Source organism: Hydractinia symbiolongicarpus, chromosome 13 (assembly GCF_029227915.1).
Source record: "Hydractinia symbiolongicarpus strain clone_291-10 chromosome 13, HSymV2.1, whole genome shotgun sequence".
In the NCBI taxonomy this organism is placed as follows: Eukaryota; Metazoa; Cnidaria; class Hydrozoa; order Anthoathecata; family Hydractiniidae; genus Hydractinia; species Hydractinia symbiolongicarpus.
The window spans coordinates 15,735,024-15,758,034 of record NC_079887.1 but is presented as its reverse complement, the minus strand read 5'-3'; the positions used below and the strand labels follow the sequence as shown (position 1 = coordinate 15,758,034).

Here is a 23,011-nt window from a genome sequence, read left to right as displayed (position 1 = left end):
TATTCGGAGCGCATTCTGGGTATTAAAGCAAATTAAATACATAGTGAACAGTCAGAAAAGGAAGTCATCTTGGGTTTTACTAGAACCAAAAAATAATTCCATGTTTCAGGTTCGGAAGACCTACTGGAAAAAATATAACTAACACTATCCTAACCAAAGATAATCAACCAATAAATCGAGTCGTCAGATATCGAAGAGGGGAGCCAAAAAAATGTGGATAAAAAATGATCAAAATTTTCTCAAAATTGAAGATAGAGCAATCCTTAATTTGAAAAGTGACCGTGTCATGGATAACGCGCAGAAATTGATATGAAATTTACATCAAAAAATGTGCTCACAAATTTTTTAGCTAAGGCCAAAAATTCGGGGAAAGATCTTGGTCGGGTTGAAAAAAGTCGGGTAAAATTTTGGTCATATAAAATTTAGTAACTGAACCGACTATCTACTGTTCTATCCAAAAAGAAATATAAGGGAGTCAAAATAAACTGGGGGAGTTACTATTTCCTAGGGGGTAACAATTCACTAGTTTATTATGACTGGGGAGTTCTTATTAACCAGTTGATCTCAACTGGGGGTCATTGTAAACTAGTTTATTATGACTGGGGAGTCATTATTCAGAGGAGTTAAAAATTCCGGTGACACCGGGAAGAAGTATTGGGCAAAGTAAAATTTTGGGGCACTATAAATTGTAATTTCTGAAGTCGTGGCATATATAAGGTGGGTAAGGACGGTATGGGTCAACAAATGGTTTTTCCTGACAATTAATTTCGAGAAGATGGTTTTTTTAGTCGGTTTTTTTAAAAAGGCACACACAAAAATATCTTAAATTACCTTTTGATGGATGAGGAATATTTTATTGAAAAGCAAAAAATCTCCCTGAATTTGTATTTGGCTTCTATTTTTTTGGTGTTATCTACTACCTTGACTTCTCCTCGCACTTTTCACTTCTTTTGCGGAGAAAAATGTGAGTAAAATAATTAGAGGTAAGATAGGATCGTCACAGAAAACATAAAATTCCGTTAGGAAGCTTATGGAAAAATGTGAGTAAAATAATTAGAGGTAAGATAGGATCGTCACAGAAAACATAAAATTCCGTTAGGAAGCTTATGGAAAACACTTTTTAAAGATTTGTAACAAGTAAACTAAACTATTTGTAATGTATTTGTTTTCGTTTCGTTTGTTTTCGTTAAGTTATCGTTTGTTGTTCTCCGCATTTTGCGTTATTTTAAGCACCTGTACGGTGTCAGTAAATTAAAGGCATAGATTCTCAAATTGCATCTTCACAATCTTATTCTATGTTCTTTAGGAAACTGAATTAGATTTATGGTGATTCAGGTCTTAAACAGCGCACCATCAACTTCAATACGCATCATCACATTCTTTGATCGTGTATTGTTGTAAAAGTAAAAATGTACAAGTCATTGATCTTTCATGCCGTTGTACTGTTGTTTTGTGTGTTGTGCAAGATATTCAATGCAGAAGAAACGAATGATCCAGATTCTCCCGCAGTGCATCATGATGATTATGAAGTGGTAGACTTTTTGGGGGAAACTGCTGAACATAAGAAGAAGGAAGAAATGAGTGAACAAAATGTTAGTAACGACCAAATAGAAAGAATACAGAAAAAGAATGCTCCGGGTAAGATTGTCCAACAAAGTACATTCCACGAAAAAGTTGATTTCCAATTCCCAATTTCCAATTTTCTATGTTTTGATTATTTAATTTTTCATGATTTCTGTTATTAGTAAAAAGTGAGTTTTATTCGCTTTACCAATAAAATCATAAAAACCTAACAAAGAAATATATTTGACAAGAAAATTTAGGAAGCATGACAAATTAGTCCTAAAATATACAAATAAATTTATTAATAAAAAAACATTTATTAAAAATTAACAATTTAATCAACATTTAAAAACTATTAAGACACTTGTTGCTCTAATACAAAATATGCACTCCATGATAATCTGAGCGTTGACTTTTAAGGAAATATGGTGGAAGCTGCCAAACGTGACGTATCTGGTCGAGCTGTGGTTCAATTCTTAGATGGTTTAGCAAGTAATACACAAACAGTAACATCTTTTGGTGATTGCGCTGTTACGAAGCAGCCGACGATCACGGATTGTAAAGCTGAGTACAAACCTAATGGGAACTGTTTGTTCCTTGTCATATTTCAAGGGATTTTTAAGGATTTGTCACAGACAAAAATGAAAGAATTCTTGGAATCTGGAATATCAAGGAACATTATTCAAAAAAACAAATATTTCAGTACTGCTAAAAGCAAAATTGAGATTGACACATGTGGAAGTAGGAAGAAAGTGACCTTACAAAAATTTAGTGCAGATTCAGTATCACCTGTAGGTAAATTTCGGTTCATTTGTCTTGTCCCCAACATAAAGGACCGGATACACTTGTATAATATCAATGAAATATACCTTATAATATCCATATAATTTCTTAAAATATTTTTAAAATATGGTTATAATTTCGTATAATTCTTTAGCTATAATATGATAATTTCAACATCTGGTATGTGCGTCATAACCTCATAATTTGCTGCATGGCTATAATACTTGAAAAAATCAAACGAGCTTGATTTTATTAATATTGTTGGTGATCTGGTTTCGAATGCCCTTTGTTTGTGTGACAATAGATCTATTATTTGCTAGCGTTGTTGTGGCAATGATTATATGAATTTAAATGAAATTCTGACGATGTTACATCAAATTATAAGCATGTTGTAGAAAAATTCTAACTGTATTTTAGAATATATTTTGATATTATACAAGTCTATCCTGGCCTTTATACTAATACTAACAAAATAATTTTGTTTTGCATCATGCCTTTAATGTTAGAGATAATCCATTGTTTCTGTTGTCCTTATATTAACTTAGCTTTCTTGGCTCACCTTGCGCAGTGTGACAATAAAAAGAGCATTGATATTTTACGAAGATATGGCTGAAAAAGAAAATGTTGCAGATTGGTCAGGAATTGGTTTATCAGGATCAGCCACAATTGAATTGGCAAATGGAGATGCTGGAGTCGAAATTCTAAAGGAATGGAGAGAAAATCGAGTAGGAGATTCTGACGTTGTCTTGTCCATTAATACAGAAGAAAATAATATCGCTATAATAAATTTTCTAGCCTGGCTAAAGCAAGATGAATCATCTTTGTATCCTGACAATGTAGGTGCTGATACCTCAGCAATGGAAATTAGCACCACAATTGTAGAGGGGGAGAGTGGGACATTGGTTAAAGTGATTTTGGGTAATGACAAACTATGGGAAGCGTCTGTGACTGGAAGAGCAAGTGGAAGTGTTTTACTTGAGGATTCTAAGAAGCTAATAGTTTATTGTAAAAATGGAGATATGGACGATCTTAGTCAAGTTTCGTGCGCAGTTATGGCAAAATTTTCACCTGGTAAAATTTCCACTATTTTACAATATTAGGAGATTTTCCGCGTCCTTTGCGTTTAGTGTGCTATATGATGCAAACATAAACAAGGTCTTTCAGTACTTTTACTGTTTTATATGTAGCGTGTAAAATTAGAGTCTATAATTTCTGTTAACGTTTTCCCTAGGCACGTTTAAATGGGAACGCACAACAGGTGGTTTTGATGTAGAAGCGTTGGGACCAAATAGACCTATTGTACAAGCTATGATAGAAAGCGGAGATCTGCTATTCCAATCATCTCGAGATGGTTTTGAAACAATTGCTGATCTAGACATTGCCAATGAAACTTCACCATACGCACTCGCTCAAGAAGAAAGGAAAACTGTGGTTAGTGAAAATTACGTAACTGCAGGAATGTGCGTACGATTCCGTTTAAACGATTTCAAAACAAAATTTCCTGAATATAAATCAAAGAAACTTCTGAATACATTTATTGCACATGTCTGTCCATTTCGAGATGAAGTTAGGTTGCATTTACCGAATACGGCTGCAAATGATATCTCTGAATATCAAAGCCTGACAACTCTTGTGTTAAATCAAATTGCAGATCCTAATTTTGGTATTAGAAGAAACACCTACGTCAAAATTAAAGAAATTATATTACGCCGCACAGAGGTTTGTCAGTCTTTTACATTGGATGGAAAATATCAAATGTTTAACAGGGGAGATGCAGTTCAAATAAATGATACAACATTCAAGCAATGTTATGATGGATCAATATGGTCGTTGTCTGGAAATGGAAAGGAGACTATTTTAAATGCAAAAGCTGATGTAGAAGTAATTACAACACGTTCACGAGTTGGGATTAATGGAACGTTAAATATATTTGACGCCGAAACACTACAAAACAGAACAGGAGAATGTTACTTGCATAAGAAGTTTTATACTCCTCTGAGCAACTTGATGACATTTCCAATGTCAAATCTTCGATTTGAAATTTTCTTCAAGAAACGAAACAAATTGTTGTAAGTAGAATCTTAAATAAATAGCACTGATTTAGATGTTTATTCTAGGGAAATAAATTGTTTACAGAAGAAAGTATTGGTGAGTTAACGTTTGCGAATCTCACCTGGAAAATTGTGCATTGTGAAATAACCCTTTGTCAAGACAATTATTTTAATAGAATTGCGAAATTGAGAACTGCGAATTCGTAACCTTAAGAATAATTGATTCTAACTAAAGGATTTATATTTCATTCACAACAAAATTCCATACGATGTAAAGGAAAAAAATGTAAAGAAAAAGATTTTAAAGTAACTTTGCAAAAATTAACCCCGCCGTAAAAAGAATTAATCTCGTTTTTTATTTTATTTATTTTCTAATATAAACCATTAACCAACAATAGTGCTCAAAGGATATTAAAGTTCCTGTGTTGCAATAAAGTCGCTAATATTCTTTATGGACGTGGTAGCTATTTATATGTTTAGATATAAAACAAATTGCCCTTAATTCTTTTCAGCATAAAAGGACAGGCATCTATTAATGGAAAGAAACATGTCAAAACAGAGCTCAATTACTATTTCGATAAACGAAAGAAAGAAATGAACTTAGCGCTATGTTTAAAGATAGGAAAGACTTCGCTGGACGGTACAGTGGCTTATCTATACAACACACCAGCGTTAAATGACAGTTTATGGCTAACTTATGAAAACGTTGGTAAGTTCTTCATTTTATTCATTTTAATTAAGATAAATGCTCCTAGTCAAAAGTAAAAATAATAAGGCTTGGATACTAATCTTTTACTCCAAGCATAAATGACGTGAACATTGAGTGATGTAAGGTTCCAATAACGAAATCAAAATTTTTGAAAAAAAAAACAACAAATTGTAACTACTTGTCTCTTTAGCATATATTCGCAACCTATTACTGCACCTGATTGGGACATCCTCAGTTGTACTTAGAAATAAATATGGGGCCTCATGTTTTAAGTGTGCGGATGAGCTTTAAACCATTAGGCTGAGCCTTTATCATATTTGGCTGCAAATATGAAACTTATTATGAAACACATTTCAGAAGATGCGGTCGCATGTTTTGAACCCAAATGATGAGACGGTCCTTTGGTATAATGTGGTCCGTAGATTCAAGCTTAAAAAAGTAATTATGCGCTGCTTGGTGAGTAATATAACAGTTTTAGATATGCGGCCGCGCTTTTGAAACATGCGGCTGTATTTCTAAAATATATACGTCCCGCAACCTGTTCCGCAATAATTACAATTTCATGCATTTGTGTACCTGAAATCATAACATTGCACATGTGAAACAAAGCGGAGGATGATTTCTCTGCTATCACTAGAATGAACCAGTTTACTAAGGTAAGAGTTTTTATTCTACTCGGGCTTTTTTGTAAGAACTTTTTTTGCGATAAAATGGGTTACGTTTTCAAGTTATTTATCATGATAAAGATTGACGAGAAAGCTGCTGCGAATAAGTTTGGACTTGTCTAAGGTGACATATTGCCTACAGGCAGTTTTTCACAGCCAGGACTAATGCAGATAATAATGAAAGTAATATCAAACTTTTAACAAAGAAAGAAGGAGCAGCTGAAAAAAAAAATTTACAAAACACACACTGTGTACGAATTGATGCTATGAGTCGACCAAATAGTGTAAACAAAACGTACCAAGTAACACTTGATATGTTTCGAAGAATATTATGCCAAAATATTGCATGCATGATGAAACACATAAGATAGCATGGAGTGTCGTAACCGCCGGGGGGGAAGGGGGGCACAATAATTTTCCAACTAAAAAAAAAGAAAGAAAGAAAGAAAGAGAGCAAAAAGAAAGAAAGAAGAAAAGGAAGAAAGGAAGAGAGACAGAGACAGGGAGAGCCAGAGAGACGGAAACGGATGAATAATCTGATGGTACTACATATTCACAAAACATACACTGATAATATGGATTTATATATAGTGGCAAACGAATTCTATTAAAAAGAGAGAAAGTCGTTCAGGAATATTTGGACCCTTTATCAGATCATTATTATAAAAATCACTGAATGTTTTAAGGGGGCTGGCAGTAGAATTTAAAAAGACCAAATACGATGTAAATTTTCTAAAAAGTGGCAGCTCCCCTAAAATTTCTATTTTTCTTTACATTTTTAATGTTCTTATAATTTATTATTGTATTTTGTTCTGATGGAAATTTTTATCTAAATTTTGATGCCAAATAAACAATGCAGTTTTTCAAAAATACAAAAATATTGAAACATTCATCGTGATTTTTTACATTGATCGATGAGATCGTTGACGTCTGGAAGGGCGTTTTCCGCCAATCTAAAGATGTAAAATTTAAAAATTTCCCACTTGGGTAGCCACTATATAACGCGAAATTCATATATGTAATTTTTCGATATAGGCCCCACCAATATAGAAATTGTGGTAGCGGCACTGGCATGTGACTATTACAACATACTTAGCACCATCTAAAGGAAGAAGAATTAAAGATTGGAGAGATTTGCATTAAAGTAAAAGTGAAAACAGCCAGTGAATATCTACATTATCAAAAAAGTTATGCAATTTTGGAACTGACAAAGTTATGTAATGACACTGAGGTGGATGATGTTAATGATGATTTCGTTGTTTCTACAGATACTGTTGATTGAAAATGCGGAAAATTTGTAGTATTTTTTTCATGCACCTACTTTTATACATGTTGTAAACAAAATAATGAGTTTGTTTCAAGTTTTCACAATGATATGCAGCGAGAAAGGTCGAGAGAGGAACATAGCAGTGACACAACCAAAGAAATAATAGATGTTGATCAGTAATCAGCAAATGAAATTGACGATTTTTGTACTGATTCCATTCAATAGTTTGCTAGTGGGTTGTTGTTTGTTGTTGCAGCAGTCAGCCAGACAAGTTATTAAAATCATCAACGCATCCATGCAAGGCAAAACCAAAATGTCAAGTTTGTCATTGCCATCCGTGTGAAAAACATCCATTGGTCTATTGACTTCATAAATTCTCCTTACTATCGTCTTATTTTTCCTACTTTTCACTCCATTTAGATGTGCTTCGAAGAGTCTGTTTCGAACGTCACATGCACACCGTATTAAAGAGTGACAATTTCTGTCATTTGGACGCAGGCAATATTTTCCACCAAATCTGGAAAAAAGAATTATACCATGAAAAAAATGAAAGAAACTGACCAATTAGTTAGTAAATACCATGAAGTGTTATGTCGTGGACTGTTTTTCTTCTACTAAAATTGTTTTCCTACATATTTCTTTAATCTGCCTCATTGGTATAGGGACTCCGTGGTGTACATATGTAAGGGCACAGATATCCTTGTACTTTAACTTTGGTTTCACTTGGAGATAACAACTAACTAACTAAAAGTCATTTCATCAACAGTGCCTTCTTTAATTATCCTAAAGAACTGACCGGAAAAACAAAACAATCAAATATTCAGTCACGCAGTTTTGTTTTAAGTAATCATTTCACAGATCAGATTATACCAAAAGCTCGACCGATGTCATAAGCTCGAAACATGCGGCCGCACCTTCTGAAATGTGTTTCATAATAAGTTTCAAATATGCGACTAAACATTAAAAGGCTCGTCCGAGTGTTTTAAAGTTCGGCCGCGCATTTGAAACATGATGACTGCGTATTTATTATCTAAATACAGGTGAGGAAGTCCATATCAGCCACAGTTTTGCATGGGTTTAGTGTGAACATGACATAACGGTACAGAACAGCCCTTTTTGCTGGGTTATAATAATTTCTAACGAACTATCTCTTTGACATGAACATAATATATAGTACTATTAGCATTTGTGACGGAAAATACAAAATTATAACAAAATCATTTTTATCGGCTCAATACGATAAGAAATACGAGGCAACGTATCATAATAGAAAAATTACGTTTCCACGAAAAATGAGAAGACATTTGTACTGCGTGGGCTAAACTTGCTTTATGATTTTAGGTTTAATTGCGAGGAAATCAAGATTCTCGCAGAATTCTTTTGATCGATCATTTTGCCGAAATATGGAAAGCAGTTATGACATCTTACATAAGACAGGTATGTTCAAAAATATTATTTTTTATATCCCATCTTGAATTCTACGGATGGAAAGTGTTTTTAAAGGCAACAAGCAACATTTAAAAAAAATATGAAATATGAACAAAGAAAGTTTTAAAGGAGAACTAACGTTGATAACAAGTTGTGTTTAAATGTTCATTGTAATGTGAATATGAACTGTGTTAACTTTTGCTATTTGTGAGCTTTACCTCTCGAGATATTTAAGGTCAGAGTAATCCTACGGTCGCCGCCATGACAGTATCGATTAGGACTTTCTGTTCGGTAAAATAGTAGCTTGTGTAACGTAGGTCCGCGGGGATGTAGACAAACTCATTCTGAATGAACAAAGCGAGGGTATGCTAAACTGTGCCTCCTGTCCTGTCTAAGAGTAATTTTTTTCATCATGTTTTGAAATAAATATCTTTATCAGAATAAAATAATGTTTCACCGTTATAAATATTGTTTTATAGTTTTAGACATGAGTTAAAAATAAATATTACGTGTTTATTATGAAATTTCTTTTGAGTTATTTTTGTATGAAAACATCTTAAGAAACAACTGGTGCTTCATTTAATTTTTCAGACTTGAAAACAAAACGTCAAATGATTACACGCAACCAGTCTCAAAGTTTCTCCTTGTTTACATACTTTCGCATGTTGTTCAATTCTTGAAAATTATTTTTTCTACGATGATGTTGTTCTACTGGAATTTGCTTGTCTTTTATTGCTCGAACCTCGCAATAAATTATAACCTCTCTTGGAAGACCAAGAACTGAGTGTATCCTCACAAGTCCCGCTGAGCTATGTACTCCATGCGATGACACAAATGAACAAAATATTGAAAGTACGAAGTTGTTTTTTAGGAGTTAAAAAGTAAATTGTTGGCGCACTTCCCACCCATCTCCAGTATAATAGGGGAAGTGTCTAGTTCGGTTCGAGAAAGTACTTAAATTTTACTTTAATTAAATAATAGTTTACGAAGATTAGCAACGATAATTTACCGCTATGCAAAAATGGGCAAGGTGTGTTTCAAAAAACACTTTTTAGTGATGCATGAATGAATAAACTTTGATTTACTATCGCTGACAAAATCGAGATTAAAAAATCATGGTAAAACTGCATAGCTATTGCATCCTTAACAAAAATAGCATTAAAAGCAATTTCCAGTCAATTATTTGATTATTAGTTAATTTGTCATTTCACGGATTCCTGTGGCATGACACAGGGGCGAAAACCACAGGGATAAACTGACAGATTCCCTGATTGATAAATCGAGACGGCAATTGCTTCAAATATTAGTTGAAGAAGGAGGGAAGAAAAGAAAAAGACCGCCCTTTTAATAAGATCTCAAATGTGATCCGAAATCTTAAAAATATGTTATTTAACTTATATCATTCTTACTTAATTGTTTGTGATAGTGTGTATCGACGCAAGACCTTAACAATAAAAAGAAAGGAAATTTTATTCCTTTCAAATGTAACCTCTCGTTTTGCAAGTGCGTAAAAATACTAAATTATACAAATCATCTCTTACAAAGATATAAACAATACTGGTGTTATAAATGAATCTTTTAGGTTTCCTACATATTCGTTCTGCAACGTATTTATCAAAAATTTGCAGTTTTGTCATAAAATAAACACGACCATTTTACTGCTTTACGTTTACTTTCAATATCAAAACATGCTTAGGTCCAGCATGAACTTCTTAGCAGCCGAGCCACAGCGCACTCCGTCCCTCCTTTAACTATTATTGTTTCATACAGAGTTAACTACATTGGATGTTATCACTTGTCTTTTTAGGATTTAAAGGCGGAGTTCTTCTTTATGCGGAAAACGTTCGTTTTTCTAATTGCATCGTTAAAGAAAAGGAAAATCCAGTTTGCAAGTTCTACCAGCGAGTGTTTGAAGGAGATACTTTAAATGTGAAATACTTTGGACAAGCCTATGCTGACAAACATTACTTTCTTGAAGGACTATTTGAAACTCCAATTAAATTAGGTCCGGGTATCGAAATCAGAGGTAAATTATGTGTTAGCATGAAATGATTTTTACAATTTTGAAGTAAATCTGTCATCAACTACAAGGATAAAACGCGTTTCACTTTCATATCAAAAAACGCTACAGGCCCTGGGATCGAGGTTGAATCTGTCATATAGCTACTATCACATTCTTTAATCTTCTGTATCTCAAAATTACTTCTATTGACTCCGTTTTTTGCAAGAAAATGTTTTAAACAGTCTTAAATTTTCACAGAATATCTACACTATATTTCTTACTGTTTCAGTGTAAGTTATCGTAAATTTGATATTTTAGGAATCTCAACGTCTGAAGTAAGTACAAAAATTGGAAAAATAGTGCATAACAAGATGATGCGTATTGTTGAGAACAATGAAACGAAAAAGGAAGAGATCAAAGGACGGGATCGAATGTATGGAACCTTGTGGTTGCAAAATGCCCCAGCTTATATTCCGGGTACTATTTTAAATATTATTCGGGTTTAAGTAAGTACTTTCTTCCTCGACACAACGCAGAGGAACGTAAAATACAACAAGACGCCCTGCGGCTTGAATGTTTCCGCAATTAGCAACCCAGAGCTTCTAATAACCTGGAAGGTCAGGAAATCTATAGTGGACCTTGAAAACAAAAAGAAAAACATTGAATATCCTGAAAGTTTGAAATTTCATGTTTTGATTATCATGAAATTTTTGATTATTTTGAAAATTCCCGCTGACGATTTGTAATTTCCCGCTGCGAATATATTTTAAATGTTACAACCATTTTGTTTTATAAGGAAATTGACAACTTTGAATGTTTTTAATTTTGTTGTTGCATATGGCCAAACGGGTGGCTAAATTAAAAAGCGATGGAATATATTTCTCTTTACACACAAAATAATTAAATTAGAGAATTGACGATCAAAAAAGCAAAAATGTTGAACAAAATGTGACCAAATTTTTTTTTATTATTTTACTTATGACCTTACTGAACAAATTTTTTAGTAAAAAAGATAAAGAACATTCGTAGATAAAGATGAAGCCTCCATATTGCGTGTTCAATTTGTTGTTTTCTCAGCCGATAACAGAGGAGGGAAACAGAAAACTAACATATATTAGTGATATGATGATAAGACGAAATTTATTTGCTAAGAGTTCCGTTTTGAAGGAGATAAATGGGGCAAAAAAGTTCTGTTTTTATCTTAAAGCTTACAAGTTGATTTCGTACGAAAAGGCTTGGAAAGTTGTCTAGGAATCTTTTTATTTTAATAAAAATTCTTTGTCAGTTTTCAAGATTTTTGACTTAAAAGTCACTTATCATGCATGACATCATCTCCCGGATCTAAGTGAGGTGTTTTATTTAATGGTTTTACCAAGATATGATGATGTATATATGTTTTCAGTCATTTAGGTTGATATTTGGACCATATTGAAATGAATGTTAATATTTTATCATTCAATTATCATTCATAACAGCAATAAGCTCTTTTCCATATCACATGTTCACAAATAACCGTGGCGACTTAAAATGATAGCGCACATGAAAACGAGGTTTATTATGAACCATTTGAAATTGTAGCGGGAAAGTGCACAAATTACTTAACAAATTTATACATTTTTGTTATTTTTGGCTGCAATTGAGTACAATATGGAACAGTTTCCAGCATTGTTACCTCATACTTAAACAGTTAATGGTTTGGTAGACGTAGGATCGTTGCGTGTTCCCGAAATAAAAAAGATTTTGTTTGTTTACAAGGAGAAAACATCTAGCACAAAATCTGACCTTATCCTTGAGTTTATGTGAGTCTTATTCTGAAAATATGATTTGTTGAGACTGGTCAAGACAACAAGTACATATAGCTGCCTTTTCTTGACAAGGCATTTTTGTGCTCTATAAATGAAAGTGTTGAATGTATTTAACACTACCCTCTACAATTCGCGAAATACCAATTATCCTCACAATCGCTATATATATAGCTATCATATAATCATTATTACCTGGTTGTTGTAGATACAAGATAATTATGTTTTTCCTAGCCCTGTCCAGGATTTGAACCTGGATCTCTCATTTGCATGAGTGTCATAGCCATTAGACCAACAGGGCAAAAATATATAAGAAAAACTTTACAGGAGCATATTATATATGCTTATGGATTTACGGCACACATAGACTACTTAACTTTTTTTTGTGGATATCAAAATTCAATTTTTTTTATTAACTAACTAGACGGGCACTGATGTTGAAATGTCTAGTTAAGTCACAAGTAACTGTGTTACCCGTTGTTAAACATCTGGTAACAAGACTTTTTCATTAGTTCTTTGTTACTTACTCGACCAGCCCATAACATCGATACAAACGTGACACATCTATTGAGGGATAACCCCACCAAAGCTTTCGAAGTGCTATGAAGTTTATACTGTGACCATGTTTGTGACTGTGATACTATAGAAGAAGGGTTTGTATAAAAACTTCAGTACCATCAATAGTAACACGTGTTGTGGGATACTCTCGAAATTGCTTAGTCATGTATTTTCGAACCATTTGTTGAGAAGGACTATATCTAGAGCTTTGTTTATAAATTAAACTACCATGATTCTTACCAAGAGACTTTGACAAGACCAATAGTGGATACGACGTAATTTTGGTTCCAGGTATGACAAAACTGATAACAGTGACTCATAGTTTGGAAAACCAGTGTAAAATGTTAGTGCTCGTGGATCACGTTTTATTTTTTCTAAAGAAAATGCTTTGCTCTGGTATAAATTGATTTCCTTGTTAAGATCCATTTTTTACCACAGCAATTTTATTGGAAAGTTCCTTGATTTCATCTTTCATTTTCTCCTGAAGTATACATATATGGGCTAAGGAATTTTGTGTTGAATGGAACTTGGCATATGCATAATCATGTCGTATACCCATTTTTTTTATCGTTAAAAACATAAGTGTAGTGTGAACAAAAGCTGCACACTCTAAACCACGAGAATATTTTAGTTTTCACCCTTACTACTACAACCTCTTCGCAGCAAAAATACGCTGTGACAAATAAAATATTCATAATTAACCTCGTTTTCATGATTACTGCGGCGATACTCCTGTGTATTTTGCGGAACCGGGACAGATATGTCAATAGGCTTATTGCTTTCAGAAGCAGGGAGATGGATGTCATAATTTCACATAATTAATGGAACTTTTAAGTTCAAAATCTTGAGAACCAATAAAGTTTTTTTTTTTTTTTTTAAAAATGTTCCTAAACAACTTTTCAAGTTCTTTCATATGAAGTCGACTTGTTTTAAGTGGGAGTTAAGCTTTAATTTCACAGATGAGGATACCTGTTTATGTTGTAAACAGTACAATGGAGCAAATATGTCCAATTAAGCCATTTAGAGAACTCTAGCTACGCCAACAAAATGTCACTAAAGTTTGTTTGAGTATATCTGTCATTAAGTTTTTTTCAACGCTATGTGCGGAACTTTGGGGATAAAAAAGCTCGATATCTTGGTATTATAATAGACCATTAATAATCACTCCTGTCACTAGAAAAAGCATATTTGACTCACAAAATTCTTGTTGATAGATGAAGTAGACATGAACCCTGTGTACTTACTAGTTCCCAAGATTAAACACTAGTTCCTTACTACAAACAAAAACTTTGTTATTTACATTATTCAAATTGATGAAGATTTTTCGTGCGATATTTGGAGCTTTTTTTAAACGCTACATTTGCCCAAAAGCACATCATCACATCATGTACTTTTCCTAATAAATTTCGAAAAAAATACTTTAGGCAAGTCCAAGAATTCCTGAGTGCTTCTAAAATCCAAGTGCTGATTCTGGCTAACTGCCACCAAAAAAATCTGATACCTCTTTTTCTAGTAGCTATCTAAGTCAGCGTAAAGGTGATAGCTAGCTAGCCAAGAATAATTTTCTTACTTTTATCCATAGTTACAAAAATAAAGTAATTCGTTCAAAACGATCAAGCGAGCCATCTGATATGGACGACAATCTCCATCCTCGCACATTCTGAATGACGATGTGTAATTAATCGACTATTTCTGTCATTTTTAATTACATTTGAATGTCCAACGTTATATTTTAAATGTTATTATTTTGTCCTGCTTCTAGATTTTTTCATGGCTATTATCTTGACTTTCGTGTAAGTCACCAAAGTCAAAAATAAATAGCTCGTTTTGTAGCCTCTTTAATTTCAAAACAAAGACGAGAAGAATGTGTATTGCTCGAACCCAGTAAACAATAAGAATTATAAAAAGCAGAACAGGCTTAAATATTCTTGAATTTTATCAATTTGTAGACTGACATTATATGCACCATATCCCTATATGTGCAATGTTGATCTGGACACGACAACAGCATAGTAATTAAAGAAGGCGACACGTTTAATATTTTTTTGTTTAGATATGCAGTTGGAAAAAAAAAGTAGCTTAAATCTCTTCAATCAACCTGATAATTACTTTTAAAACTTTTAAGAACGTATAATGTACAAAATAGTCCCGTTTTTTTAAACATTCACATGCTGTGATAATTTATTTCATGTCTTCTTTTTAGTGATTTTACAGTTTACTGGGGATAGTGTTCTGTTTAAAGCACCACTTTTGGAAGATGATAACGTTGGCACAAACTTACTTGGTGTAGCAAATGTTCGTACAGTTAATGCGAGGTCTCAATCGTACCCCCTAAAACTTAATGGACCAATTGAAGCAATAGGTAGGAAATGTATTTAAAGGTTGTTTTTCTACTAAAATTAGGCGCAAATGTATCTCGCTTAGTTAAAGCCGAATAAAAACAAATTACGTGAGCCAAATTTTTTTTTGTTTGTTTTTTCTTCTGTTCTGTTCTGTTTTTGTTTTTTGGTTTTTTATTTTGTGTTTTAGTGTTTAGATCTCCACGAGCCTAAAATTATGATACGCGAAATAAAAACACGCTCAGAATTTTCTCTGATGTGTTTATGTGTCTTTTTGAGACTTGAATCATATTATGGATATTGTTTCATACGTGCTTGTGTTTTTTGTTATTAAAACTTCGGGAAACCCGGGAAATACTAAAATCTGCTAAAAATGTTTTTTTTAGCGAGTAAAGGTTAGTTTCTTTACCAAAATTTTTTATTATTGCAAAAGTGAACTGCAATATAGTAACATTTGTCTCTAGAATTTCACTCGCGGCTTAAAATTGGATCATCATCAGAACACGCGATCACAATGACGGGCGGCAGGCAAAACACGATACAATATATTTATGGAGACTCGTCCAAGAATAAATTTTACGCTTGCAAACATTCTAATTCGAAAGTCCTGCTGAAAAATGTATTCAAGTCTTTTAACACCATACTAAGACTGGGATTGTTAAGTACAGCAGTAATCAATGATGCTTGTTTTACCTACCATAACGGACAAGGTATATTATTAGATCTGCAATAAACTTTAGGGATGTTTGCTATTACCTTTATTATCTTTATATTGTGTTTTTATTACCTGTATATACCACATTGAGTTTCAATACATTAACCCGACTGGGCTAAAAATGTATTATGCCACATCGTAATATTTTTTCTTTTGTAATCCGTATATGTTTAACGATGTTGTAGAGGAAAAACAAGCGAGTTTATTGTGATATACTTTTCCACAGTTCCAACTGTGGCATCATATGACAATATTTATATTTTTAATGACTAAGCAGATAAGCTGTAATATTGGAAAAGATGCAGTGATTTTAGTTAGGTCTGCTAATGTAAAGTTTTATATACATACTTTACGTGCTGTGTTTATCTCTAATAAACTCATTTACTACTTTGCTCCAAATCAACATTTGAGCAAGATACACAATTTGCTTACTTTTTAATTTTTCTTCAGTAGTTTCTATCCAGTATTTGTGACATAATTTTTAGATACAACCTGGAAAGTTCCAAATCGTGATATCGAAGCCGAGGGAGGATTAAGACTTTATGGAAAGTTAAACAAAACAAGTCTTGGCAATAACATGCCATTAGCAGTTTTACTTGAAAATAACGCAGTCGAAATGATTGTTGAATTACCACCTATTCGATGGGGTGTTACTGAAGAAGAAGTTGACCGAAAAACTCCTCAGAATACAACAATTAAAGGTACGTTAAGGACTTAAACGGCTCAATAATCCAGTTTGAAATAACTTTTTTTCTTTTGGTTTTCTTATGTTTTCTTTTTCTATTCTATTTTTTATCGCAACTTCTCTAGACAATCTGTAAACGCAAATAAGAAAGGTCTAGAAAAAGCATTAATTAGAAGAATTAGAACTACAAAAATATATATTACCCCCAACCTGTTCACCCATAGTTTCATATTATTCTTACAGTAAAGAAGAAAGTATCTCGTATTCATGTGACGGTGAATGAAGATGAAGAAATGCTTGGACCGAAATTATATATTAAGTATCAGAATGGTTTCTTTACTGAGGGATATATTGATGGATATATTCGGACAGTTGGTTATGCTGGAATGGGAAAAATAAAAATTATGGAGGATACAAGTGGAAATCCAACGAAATATGAGTTTCTACATACTGGACTGATTTATAGAGTTATTGAAGGGACCCTAAAATTGACAGCTAATTTCAATGACCAAGAAATCACTAACATGAATTTCAAGGTTAGAAAATGCTGTATTTTGTTGTAGAGATTGCCTTACAGGAAATTTAAGAGGTTTTCTTTAGTTGGCCATTCTCACGTTGCCTTTAAAAAGATATCTTTCTACTAAGTATTATGACGCTTAAGATTTCTTATGTGGTTTGGCGGCCCTTTTTCTAATCTAACTCACTAACTTTGACTTGAATTATTTTCATTAATTATTCTTCTTTAACATTATTGTTTAGCTCGAAGTGGATGTGCTGTCTAAGGTTAAACAAAAAATTCCCGAAGTTCTTCAAAACAGTCTTAATGAATTCACAAAACCCTACGATGACGTTATGAACAAACTTCTTCCAGACATAAAAAAGATAACCGCCCTTTATCAGAACCATTCGGCAACACGTGATTCACTTTCGGAAAATGTTGAGTCATTAGGGGATTCTGCTAAAAAATCAAAGCTTGAACGAACACGTTCTCTTCAAGCAGTGTCAAAACGGTGTGGAAGGGAGTGTAAACCAGGTATACATGCGCACATTCTCCGTGTCAAGTTACTTTGCAGATGTGGCAGTATTGGTTTCTGCATGTTTTTTCCTATATTTAGTTCACATGCCAGGACTAAAATGGGAGAAGAAATGCACAACCTCAAGAAAACAACAAGATTCACGATGTCTAAAGTTTGTTAAGGACTCACATAAAGTCAGTGATGTTGGCTGCATGGCACAATGTGAATCTGAAAGAGTGAAGTCACACGCTGAAGCCATTCACCATGACAACGTTGCAAGGGTATGTTGAATTGTTTACAGCTTTTTTATTTATATCATATCATAACGTTATAACATTATAACACGTTGCACGTTGTGCAAAACGTTTTTCATCCTAAGGTAGGATATAACAAAGCAATATTTCCAATGTATTTACAGAGGAGATTTTAATCTTTATCACATTAGAGTGTCATTGCTAAGCTTTCTGATGCTACAGTGTGTAAAGATATGGCGGAATTTCTCGTCAACGACATCCAAGGAGTAAAATCACGGCTTGAAACATTGAATGCTGATCTCTCAGGGCCATCACAATTTGTGCGTGACATTAAGAATGCTTCGCAATCAAATGCTGCCAATATTCTCAGTTTTCGTTCCATGTTGTCTAGTTATCCAATCAAGGAAGCTGCCAGGTATTAATCTATGTTGAATTTAGGACTTAAAGAATATATTGCCATCATATAATTTATGTCAGGTAAAATTTTTGTTAGATGTGAGCATATATGTATAGTTCGTATAGTTAGTACGTATAGTTCATCTGAATAAGGCACTTGTGTATCGTTAACCTATTTGCGACATTGTGTGTTACCTTCGTAAAACCCTGCTCCCTGCCAAAGATAGCAATTTTGCACTGTTTCAACTCATTTTCATAATTTATGTTGCTTACACTCACACTACAATGATAAGATATGCTAAATCAGTGCACAACCAATGAATACACATTCCTATATGTGTAGCGATGAACAAAAACATGTCGCGACAGTAAATGTCGCAAATTTATCCATGGATAACAATAACTGTCACAAAATAAATGTCGCAAGCCAACACTAAATGTCGCAGTTTTCTAAATCTACTTTCTACCTTATCCATGACTTGCTTTAAACATCATAAGTTAATGGTTTCATCACAATCCCAACTCAGTAGAAGATTGTTGCAAGCGAATAAGAATAGGTTTTAAAAGATGTTGTTAACTTTCTGGATTATTCAAGCGGGCAATACGGGTATTTAGGCATTCTGATTGGCTTAGCGCTCTTGACGACAGGCCGATATTTTGCGGTATTGCCCGTCGTCAAGAAAAATAGTAGCTTAAAATGTAAACAAGCACGAAAAACAAGTTTTAAGAAGAATTGGAAATGATTATATATCCAACTCCTACAATAGGATAAACACAACAACAATGGCAAGTTTAACAGTTCAAATAACCAGATTCAGCAACTTTCCGTGTGGATGCTTCTTCAAAATGGCTAGTTAACTAGCTACATTGTCCATAAAAACGATGCTGATATCCAGTTTTATCAAAAATACTAAATACAGGGCGCCGAAATCATATACGTCTCCTCTCATTTTCAGATTCGTTCCTTTAGCTTTGTGGTGACCGAGTTAATATAAAGCTCGTTGAAGCCCATGCTTTTCTTGGCTACCTAGCTAGTTAAAAAAATTTACTTCAATATTCGTTGTAACTATATTTTAGCTCCGCATTCAACTTTACACATTATTCTGTATACGTGTCGAACATCGTAATGTCTTGTTTACAAAGTTTTATTTTTGTTTTTAGACAGGACTGTTTCGAATTTTGACCTCGAGTGTTAACAAAAGTAGTGCCAGTGAATTTTACTATAGAACACTAAACTAAAATTCCTTTTTTTATTTTTATCTAACTTAGACGGTTAACAAATACAATAATAACCGATTACCCCGTGCTGTACCGAAAATATCGCCCTCGGGCGATATTTTACAGTACAGCCCGGGGTAATCGGTTATTATTGTATTAAGAATGTCCCAGTTACCGCAGAAACTTAACAAATATTGGTTGCGACATATATTGACATACATACCATGCCTTTCTAATTTGCACCCCAAATGTATCCTTGAATTCTTCTTTAATTTTTTTTCATTTTTACCCCACCTAAAACTAAGTGGAAGGAAGAAGTTAAAATAAATTTTTGTTACTACTTAGAATAAACTAACTGATAAACTTTAAATCTGTTTGTTGTCGTCACGCAAGTTGTAGTCAGTTTGAACCTCGGTATCATTTTAGTCTATATATCTAACATGTGGTGCAGATCAGTAAAGGATATATCTCCTTACTTTTTTAGTGAACCTTCGTGTTTAAAGTTCAGGCTTGATTATACAGTAACCACTAGTGAAGATGATACTTCGAAACAAAAAGAGTTGGAGGATATAATTTGTTTCCAAGATGAGTTTGTTAAATCTGTGACAAATATGGCACTGAGAGAAGCTTACAAACAGGAGTACGAAATTCTTCAGCCTAAACTGGATGCAACAGTCAAATGGTATTGTATATATTTATTGTAGAGACAGTACGTTTGACAGTGACTTTAGCACTGCAATTTAAAATGAAACATGGCGCACAAAACAAAACACAATTTTCTTTTTATTTGCTGGTAAGGATAAGTTCTTTGACCTTGTTCACCACTCTCTGTTTGAGTATGGAGGGTGGGTTTAAATAACTAAAATACGGAAATCAAAATAAAATCGTACAGTGAAAAAGAGAGAAGAAATTTCATATTTTTGCTGGATAACATAACTCGCAATTGCATTTTCTTTCAAAACATTATACACTTTAAAATGCAATTTTCCAAAAACAAATCAAGACGTTGTCCTACAAACTTTATTACATTATACAGGCGATCGGAATTATTGGCTAACTTTTATGAGAGTATCCAGGAAAAAGAAGAAGAATTACAAAGATGCATATCAAATTCTCCAACTCCAGAGGATGATGAAAAGGAAAGAAAGCGGTCTTTTATACCAAATGCTAGCTTATCCCCTCTCAAAGGTTCCCGTTTCAATGTGGTAAGCCAAAGAACAATGCTAATGTTTAACGAATACTCACCTTGGTCAGTCCTCACAAAAAACAATCCATTCCACGAAGCTCGTCCTGCTGTAACTAAAGCTAAAATTGAAGATATGACACCAAGTAAGACCCTTCTTTAAAATCCAATTTAATTCTCTTTTTTGAAATTTCCATAATTTGTAATCTGAAAGTTCAGGCCCGTTGTGTGAAGGGTAGTAACTGATTAGCATTATAATACTTTATTATAATTGTAGAAGATTCATGTCTTACAACTCGACACATAGTTCAAGATTATCAAGATATCATAGGATACATGAAAGTCTGGGCAACTTCATGGCAAAGTGGACAAAAGACCTTAGAAAATGTTAATGACATGGTGGGAAAGAGATTAACAGCAGTGAGAAGCACCATAAATAAAATGGGTATATTTCTTATTATAGTTGATATTTGTTGTTGTTGTTGTCGTGGTTTTGCTGTTGTGTTTGTTGTTGTTGTTGTTGTGATTGTTGTTGTGATTGCTGTTGCTTTTGATGATGTTATTGTTGTTGTTGTTTTTAAGTAATAAACTTGTCGATTTAGCAACTGGAGAGCACGTTATAGCTGGCGATGTAATCAACATGAATCACTGGATGAATGTTACTGAGAATGGTATGGTAACGACTGTTTTCTGTGTTTCAACGAACAGTCCGAGGGAGACCCTTTGAAACTTTATTTTAATTTTAGGAATGAAAAAATGGCTAGATGTGTCGGCACAGCGTCTCCAGCATTTGAACAAACATGGTCTAAAGTTGATTAAAGAGGAATTATCCTATATGTACTCTGACAAAGAATACAAGTCAATTGACGAGTACATTCGGAACAAGGCCAAAAAAGGAAACAATGCTTTTAAAAGAGCAATCATTTCGGAAAAAGATGAGAAACCGTTTTCTCAACTATCTGAGGTAGAAACTATTATTATTTTCTTCGTCGTTTTTTTTCTTAAATTTGATTTGACAAAATCTTGAAATACTGAAATGTGATAATATAAATCTAGTCATTTAAACCTGTAAAACTTATTTTGCTTATCACAAAACGGTTTGTTATTTAAAAGCATAATACTACAAATAAAAGTTAATTGATTCAAAATAAATAGATTAAAACTTTTGGACGAAATAGACAACAATGATACAACGCCCGTAACTTTACTGGTAGATCAACTTGGAACAAAGCACTCGTCACAGTAAACTTAAGTTCGCACACAAAAAATTCCCGGCTAATGAAATCAGTTGATTCTATCACTTTATTTGTTCCAGCCAATTAAAAACGTAAAGAAAGGATTTATAAATACAGAATTTAGTATTTAGGGGATATTCTATAGGCGCTTTTAAAGAAATATGTAGAAAATATAATCGACCTTACGGGTTATAGACAGACACTGTATTGATGTAATAGATATATAGAAAACTATATTTTATTTACAGCAATTGCTTCGAATCTTTAACGAAGGTAAAAGTCTTGAAAGTGTCTTGCCCATCATCAAGAAAGTTGAAAGCAAGATGGTTCATGTTGATAAACGAAGTATTTCTTGTTACCCAAAGTGATAGGGTGAAGTTTAAAAGAGAAGAAGAAACTAAGAAAATCAAAACAACTAAAGGTTTTGTTTTAATGATTATGATAAAAGAGGAAATTTAAATAAATTGGTATTCTCGTAAATGTGTTGTTGCTTTTACTCGTCCACAAGGAAGTTCGGCATATTGGATGCATTTTTTTAAGCGGGTTAATACTTTTTGTTGTCTACGGCTGGCGCGAGTGCATCAAACAGTTCATCAAACTGCGTCAAACGCATTTTAGATAAGCCAAAATTTTTGAAACATGGAAAAGAAGGAAAAAATGCGTTTGACGCTCTTGATGAAGTTTGTTCAGGAACAAACTTTTTATCAATAAAATTCCTTTCACTAAAACAGAAATTCGTGTTTGATGCATTTGAGTCAAATTTCATCAAATAATTGGATACCACTGCGTTGAGTGAAAAACGTGAAAGGTGGAGTGCTTTTCGAATGTTTTTGACAAAACTTGAAAAGAAAAACAAAGAAAATTGAAACATTCGTTTGAAGTCATTCAATGATAAACATGAATTCTAGTAGAAGCGAAAATGATATCGGTGAAATAAGTATTATCAGAAACAGGGATGTGTTTCTTTTGTAGGTTTCTCTCTGGCGAAGGCAATGCTGATAGTATCGCTTACATAAAACATTTGTTGTCACTATTTTCAACGTTTACTATCGCCTTGACTATAGTTTCTGTGGAAGTTTGATATAAGGTTTAAATACACCGATTTCCAAATGCAACCTACAATCCTTCATATTATCCAACAA

The 23,011-nt window shown here is 33.4% G+C and overlaps 1 protein-coding gene across 1 annotated transcript; it reads left to right on the top strand.

The window, feature by feature from the left end:
• The first annotated feature begins 1,323 nt into the window (after positions 1-1,323).
• On the top strand, positions 1,324-22,349 carry LOC130623436 (uncharacterized). Its single transcript, XM_057438924.1, has 21 exons — positions 1,324-1,638; positions 1,984-2,354; positions 2,892-3,417; positions 3,578-4,415; positions 4,910-5,106; positions 8,380-8,475; positions 10,274-10,492; positions 10,787-10,945; positions 15,032-15,190; positions 15,632-15,877; positions 16,368-16,583; positions 16,811-17,103; positions 17,327-17,600; positions 17,683-17,864; positions 18,029-18,252; positions 19,936-20,133; positions 20,488-20,780; positions 20,912-21,079; positions 21,237-21,305; positions 21,381-21,598; positions 22,118-22,349. The coding sequence occupies exons 1-21, from the start codon at positions 1,410-1,412 to the stop codon at positions 22,235-22,237; spliced, it is 5,295 nt and encodes a 1,764-aa protein (XP_057294907.1). The 5' UTR covers positions 1,324-1,409; the 3' UTR covers positions 22,238-22,349.
• Positions 22,350-23,011: the final 662 nt, after the last annotated feature.

Bases quoted from the DNA above. Each gene is read 5' to 3' on its own strand.
- LOC130623436 (XM_057438924.1), top strand. From the start codon at position 1,410: ATGTACAAGTCATTGATCTTTCATGCCGTTGTACTGTTGTTTTGTGTG. The intron at 4,416-4,909 runs GTAAGTAGAATC...AATTCTTTTCAG, and splicing joins AAGAAACGAAACAAATTGTT to CATAAAAGGACAGGCATCTA. The intron at 21,080-21,236 runs GTATATTTCTTA...TTGTCGATTTAG, and splicing joins AAGCACCATAAATAAAATGG to CAACTGGAGAGCACGTTATA.